Source organism: Helianthus annuus, chromosome 14 (assembly GCF_002127325.2).
Source record: "Helianthus annuus cultivar XRQ/B chromosome 14, HanXRQr2.0-SUNRISE, whole genome shotgun sequence".
Lineage (NCBI taxonomy): Eukaryota > Viridiplantae > Streptophyta > Magnoliopsida > Asterales > Asteraceae > Helianthus > Helianthus annuus.
In genome coordinates, this window is record NC_035446.2 from 18070780 (window position 1) to 18077670 (window position 6891).

General features: G+C 37.9%; 1 protein-coding gene across 1 annotated transcript; it reads left to right on the forward strand.

Moving 5' to 3' along the window:
• Positions 1 to 2071: 2071 nt before the first annotated feature.
• Positions 2072 to 6635, forward strand: LOC110908179. The gene is made up of 4 exons (XM_035982913.1): positions 2072 to 2179; positions 2645 to 2714; positions 2790 to 2861; positions 4296 to 6635. The coding sequence occupies exons 1-4, from the start codon at positions 2072 to 2074 to the stop codon at positions 6365 to 6367; spliced, it is 2322 nt and encodes a 773-aa protein (XP_035838806.1). The 3' UTR covers positions 6368 to 6635.
• The last annotated feature ends 256 nt before the right edge of the window (positions 6636 to 6891 follow it).

Below are 6891 nucleotides of genomic sequence, written 5' to 3' on the forward strand. Positions count from 1 at the left end.
ATCAAACAAAGGATAATGTAACCAGATCTAATTTTGTGAGGTAGTGTGCTTGTATGTAAAATGTGTGAATGAACAAATGTGAAATGTAATGAAAAATGGACACAAGGATTTGTACGAGGAAAAAGCCCTTGATCTTAGTGAGATCTCAGGCACAAAAAACCTCGGATAGTGAAAACTATCACTATCAAATGTATTCAACTAGAAATGTTTACAACTTCAGATGTTGATCAAGTGTGGCACAATCTTTTCTAAAGTGAGAGTGTATTCGAGAGCTAGTATTCGTGAGTATGTATGTGTTTTCTACTAATAGCAATAATGATATCTAAACACTTGATCAACCCCTTTAAATGGAAATAACAAACAAGTCCGAAAAAGATGAGTGACCACATCCAAGCATGTTAAGGTTGAACCATTTCCACATGTGCAGCATCTTCAACGAATATAGACCGAGATTCTCGCCATGACTTGGTCCATATCGTCCATGACCTGCATACCATTACGAAAATATACAGAGAACAATTGTTAGTTAAGTTGTAAAAATAATAAGGAACCGTGATCCTCAGACTTCCTGCATCAGTTAGTAAGGATCAGTGATCCAGGCCGGTCTAAGGATATGCGATCCACAAGTAATAAAAATTAATCCCTAAAAACCTGGTCGAGTAAAAGTGAGGTGTAGTAAAGCGCCTGCCAAAATGCAAAACAGGGTGAGATCAGCAAAGAGAGGAGCAAAATCAAATCTCAGTTTCGGTTGTGTGTCAACCGGAGTGTGAACCAGTTTGCATGAGTCCATGCCGACACAACTAAAACTATCCTTGGCATATGCTGTTTGTGATAGGAACATATTATTACCGTTGCGAGTGACATAGATCCCCATAAAATACGTTAGTGGTCCAAGGTCTTTCATAGCAAATTCTTCGGCAAGAACAAACATCAGTTACTTGCGTAATTTGTCTAAAGATATGATATGGTGAGGATGATGTCATCGACATAGATCAGTAAGTAAGTAATATAGTAGGTAAGCAATATGAGAACCATGTCGATAAATAAATAGGGAGTTGTCGGACTTGCTCTACGTGAATCCCTGCAAAAGAACAAAATTAGTAAAACATTGGTACCCGTGGAGCCTGTTTTAAGCCATAGAGAGACTTTTTCAATAGGCAAACATGATAAGGAAAATCTCGAGGACAGAATCCCATTGGCTAATGCATATAAACCCTTTCATCAAGTGTACCATAGAAAAAAGCAGTAGTGACATCTAGTTGATGAATCGGCTAGGACTAAGTGAGAGCCAAGGAGAGAACCGTACGGATGGTAGCCGGTTTAGCCACCGGGCTGAATGTTTCACCACAAACGATGCCAACCTGTTGTTTTTGACCATCTCACCGGTATAGCCTTGTACTGTTCTAAATGGCCATCAAATTAATTTTTTTTAAAAGCCACATGTTGAGAATAATGTTCATGTTAGGGCACCAAGGAATGGGTTCCCATGTCTTGTTTTTAATAAGTGCACTACACTCATCATGCATGGCATTATACGATTCTGGTGTGGATAGGGCAGTTTGAGGTATTTTTGGGATGGGAACTGTAGTGGATGTGTGGAGGTAAACAATTGTCTTTGTTTAGATATACCGTCCATGGAGCGTGTATGCATGGTACGGTTAGTGACTTGTGGAGTAGGAGGAGGGGGCGGCCAAAGTAATTGGTGGTGGAGGATGCGGTTGTCGAGTAGGTTGAGGAGGGCAATGGGGGTATTATTAGGTTGGGTGGGTCAGGTGTTGCGTCAGGATTAGGTGAGAATGGGTGTTCGGGTTAGGTCTGAGGAAGTGGGTTGGACGGGGAGGGAATTCAGCGGTGATGTGGATTGGGCCGGTGAACTGTGAGCTAGCATGGTTGGCGATTGGGCCGGACTCATAGGTGGTGTGGGTGAACTTTGGACTAAAGAAGGAGTTGGGGAGGGCTGATGGAGATGGTTCCATATAATGGGGTGAAGGTTGGGAGTTAGGAAATCATAAGAGGAGGGTGTGGTTGGAAGGCAGATGCTATATGGTAAAATGGTTTCCTCGAAGTGGACATGGCGAGAAATGAAGTTATTATTGGCATATTCGCGGCCGATATCGCATTGAAATTGTTTTACTATTCTTTCAAATTGGGTGTGTATAAGGTTGTAAAAGGTGGCAAAGTAATTAGTCTACTGTTTTACCCCTTATCCGCACCCTTTGAAAATATTTCCTGGTAACGCCACTATGAACTTTGTCCCTAAAAATTAATTACAAGATGTTTGTGTCTCAATTCCAAAACCTCTGTAGGGCGGTTCAAGAAGGTCGGCGGTCACAATCAATCTCTAGATATTGGAAGCTCACACTACAAATCTGAGAATTTCACAAAGGGCTTGGTGGGTCTAGCTCACTAGTTTTAAAGTTAACAGAAAATTTTAATTTGTTAAAGCTATAAATTTTGCATTTAAGAAATAATAATAATCGAATCACATTTAAAATAAATGCATATATGCACGTAGTTTTTATAATTTTGTGACACCTTCTAAACTTCATGGAAATTTCAGTTACAATTTACTAGCTTAGGAACTTAAATGTTAAATACATAGAAATAGTGGGACACAAACATACAATCTGTCTCTGCCATGTAGGTTCCATTAGGACCACACACCACTATTGTTAACATAGACACCATGCAATTTCTTGGAACCTTTCTTCTAGGTATGGTAATGCACTCTACCACACAGGGTCAATCTGTAAAACAGTCGGACTAATATAATCCAAAGGACTACTGAGAGATACATGGTTCACCAAAGGGTCTTCGGTCTAGCGATACCCAGGATTTTGATAAGGCTGTCTTTGCAAATGGTAAGAGTTTAAGTTGTGTGGTTGTCAAAAAAAAAAAAAAAAAAAAAAAAAAAAAAAAAAAAAAAAAAAAGCGTAATTTAGGAGTTGAGTTAGGCAGTGTGTGAGTTTACCATAGAAAAAGAGATATGGTGCAATTTCCTAGAAACAATGGGTGGAAGACCCATGTCAACTGGAAAATTACTGGTCACATAAGTCACCATTTCCCAAATTTGTGTATGGTCCATGGCTGCTTAATCCGGCCAAGTAGATAAGTCACACCCATTTCTACATTTTTGCTGGTAATTTGCCCAGAAATTGGGAATACAGCTACTCTTCTCATTATATTAAACCAATTCTTTCTTTTTATTATTATAAACTATTCACAAACAAGAAGCAAGTTTAAGAATTTCTGTAAGAATACGATTTGTACATTTTGGTTGGCGGTTTCAAGAACGTGGTTTGTAGATGACATCCATTGGTAAATTCTCTAACTTTTGACATTAGTTGACATTCATCTTTTATATATTTCTTTATTCTAGCCGGTAGATTAGATTCTCGTTGTAGTACACGGTTTGAATAAAAGAAATATTTAATAGACGGTAATAAAGATTTACCATTTTGATATATTATGTTTTAGTAATTTAATAACTTGATATATTATGTTTTATTGTTATTTTTAGTAACTTTTCTATTAAATTAAGAAATAGAATAGTAAGGGTGAAATAATAGAAGCAAGAAAAGAAATGTTAGGCTCACAAAATTATGATACGTGACGCAAACAATTACTTAATTACCAGGTATAGATATATATCACGGATTATCAAGTTAGATTTAGGTGGTTGGTTAAGTGAGCATAAAGGAGTTCAGCATTCGTATCAATTTGATTAGTTAGATTTGCCGAGTAGCTCAAAGGTATTAAGTAGTTGATTCTCAATTACTCGCGGAATCAAGCTTCTTATGAAATTACTCATTATTTTTGAATTGTGTTATTGAGTATGTTCTTTAATAATTTGTGGTAAATCCTTGTATCAGAGTTAAGAGACTGAAAAAGTCATCTACGTATGTGATATCAGTTTATGACTATATGTATTAAAGCAAACAACTTGTGTCTTTGTTTACGCATCCTCTTAATATCTACTTGGCTGATTAATTGTTTTTTGGACCCCAAGTACACTTTTCAAGTTTTTTTACAGGCTAGAAGGTTGCCTCCTTAGCCGGCTAAGCTTATTTGACATTTTTTCTGATTAGTTGGTTTTGGAAATGTCTATTTTTAAAGGATTAAAAGACATTGTCAATTTTGGCGTTAAAGGTGGTTAATATGTTATTTTTCCCTTATTTAAACCACAAGAATCCTCTCTAGAACTTTTACCTTAAGCTCCCTTTTACATGCACACTGACCATGAAAAAACACAAAAACAATTATTCGATGTAACAAATAATGTAACATGTTTCCAGCAATAGGTGTTCTGGCCCTTGGAGGAGATCACAAGAAGCTATTAGAGATCATACCAGATCATGTAAAGAAGACATGGACCGAGTGGGCACTTCAGGTACTGGTTTTTATCAGCATCGCTTCACAAGTTGTCTTATTTTTACTTGGCAACCTTCGGAAACACAATCCACGGACACGAATCAGAATTTCTCTCTGGTGTGCCTACTTAGTCACATATGCAGTTGCATCTGGAGCTCTTAGTATCATCACCCGAAGTGCCTTAGACGTTTGCAGCACCTCTCATCCGGTATCAATATCTGAAAAGCCAAACACAAGTGAGCTCATGTCTTTTTGGGCACCGTTTTTCCTTCTTCACCTTGGTGGTCCAGACACCATTACCGCCTACTCATTAGAAGATAATGAACTTTGGTTACGACACTTGGCAGAAGTCGGTTTTCAATCAGGAGTCGCGATCTATATCCTCCTGTTGTCATGGCCAGGTTGTTCTAATCTCCCATTACTAAGTGTATTGGTTTATATAGCCGGTTTCATCAAGTGCTTTGAACGTATTCGTGCTTTACTACTAGCAAACACCGAGTATCTTCGAGACTCGATGCTTGGTTCACCTGACCCTGGTCCCAATTATCCCAAATTCCTGGAGAACTACCACTTGAGAAAGTCACAGGGGTATAATGTGAGCGTTGGCGAAGTCCCAGAAGCCCAGTTCCCAGTAAATGATAATACATATCCTAAATTTCAGGGCGATGTAATTTCAGAAGCTTATTATCTATTCCAAGCATTCAAACGGATTTTCGTTGATCTCATACTCACATTTGAAGATAGAGATAAAAGCCAGTTCTACTTTAGCCAGCTTAAATCTAAGGAAGCTTTCAATCTAGTTGAGATTGAGCTCGGATTTGCATATGACATGCTTTACACCAAGGCTAATGTCTTGTATACCTTCGTCGGGCTAGTACTTCGAGTTACTAGTGTTTTCATCCTTCTTATGTCACTTGTGGGCTTTTGCTTTCTCTGTGATGTGCATGATTATAGAATTACTGATGTTGCAATTACTTATCTGTTATTTGCAACATCAGTTGTAATGGAAATCGTTGCTGTTATTACCATGCTGCGTTCAGACCGGACAGATGTTTGGCTGAGCCAGCGCAACTACTCACGCAACATCCTCATATTTCCATTCTTAAAGCAACCAACTAAACTAAGATGGTCAGGATGCATCGCGCAGTTAGATCTACTAAGTGTCGCGCTTGAAGAGAAGCCTGCTAGTCTTTTGACAACTCAGAAACTCCTTGGGATAGAAAAGTATCGCGTAAAGCATCGGTACAAGACGTACAGCAAAGTTTCTAGCAACCTGAAAAATCTTATCTACAACCAATTTCAAGAGTTCATGAGGTGCAGCTCTGATCCAAAAGCATTATGTAATCACAAAGGTAGTTTTTCTCTCCGTAAGAATGCGTGTGATGATCAGCTATGGAGTATCAACAAAGTCGATTTCGATCAAAGCATTATCTTATGGCACATTGCTACCACTCTATGCTTTTACTCAGAAGAGCTTGACAATCAAGGGGACATTGATGTGTATCGTTTGGAAAGCAAGCATATATCTGATTATATGTTGTATCTTCTTGTGTCGTATCCTGTTATGTTGCCAATAGGTATTGGCATGATCAGGTATCGCGACACTTGTGCTGAAGCCACGCGTTACTTCAAAGAAAAGGGCCCTATTACTGAAAAAGTTAAAGCATGTAAAAAGTTGCTTAAAGTTTGTTCTCTTGACGTTTTGCCTAGTAAAGTGAAGGGAGACCGGTGCAAATCTGCACTTTTCGATGGTTGCAGGCTTGAGTTAACATTGAAGAAAATGGAAACCGAACGCATGTGGAAAGTCATGAGTCAACTATGGATTGAGATTCTAGCATATGCTGCTACTCACTGCAGAGGGTTCCAGCATGAACAACAACTTCGGAAAGGAGGTGAATTTCTGACTCATGTTTGGCTTCTGATGGCACATTTGGGCATCACCGAGCAGTTCCAGGTGTCACAAGGCCATGCTAGAGCTAAGTTAGTTGTAGCATAAACACCACATTCTGTATTATTTCTCTTGGATTATAGTGCTAAAGTCTACATTAAGCTATTGGTTGGTAATCAGTGGAAACTAACACTAAAGTAAGCATGGTAGTTAGCGGGAAAAGTGTTGCTGATAGTGTGTTAGTACTAAAGGTTGAAGTTAGTTACTATTGATATGGAGTTACTACTGATATAAAATAAATTGTATTCTTTTGTTGGTTATGCAAAATGTATATTAGCAATTATATTGATATGGGAAAAGATTGTTAATTTGCATTCGTATTTGTTTTGTAATCATTTGAACTCAATTCAGAAAAGATTGTTAATCATTGGTGATTTATAATTTCTTAATTCAATTCCAACAATCTCTAGTAATTTTAGAGAAAATAAAGCATTTTCTTTTACCATCATTTTTGTCTTATGACAACTTGTGCATTGGTGAATACAAAAGAGGTCTTAAAATGAAAGATTTTTCTTCCTACCTCTATGCATGACTTCTATGATAATCTTGTTATACTTGATGGACTAAAATTT

Bases quoted from the DNA above. Each gene is read 5' to 3' on its own strand.
- LOC110908179 (XM_035982913.1), top strand. From the start codon at position 2,072: ATGGCGAGAAATGAAGTTATTATTGGCATATTCGCGGCCGATATCGCA. The intron at 2,180-2,644 runs GTAATTAGTCTA...TCTGCCATGTAG, and splicing joins AGGTTGTAAAAGGTGGCAAA to GTTCCATTAGGACCACACAC. The intron at 2,715-2,789 runs GTATGGTAATGC...AGGACTACTGAG, and splicing joins TCTTGGAACCTTTCTTCTAG to AGATACATGGTTCACCAAAG.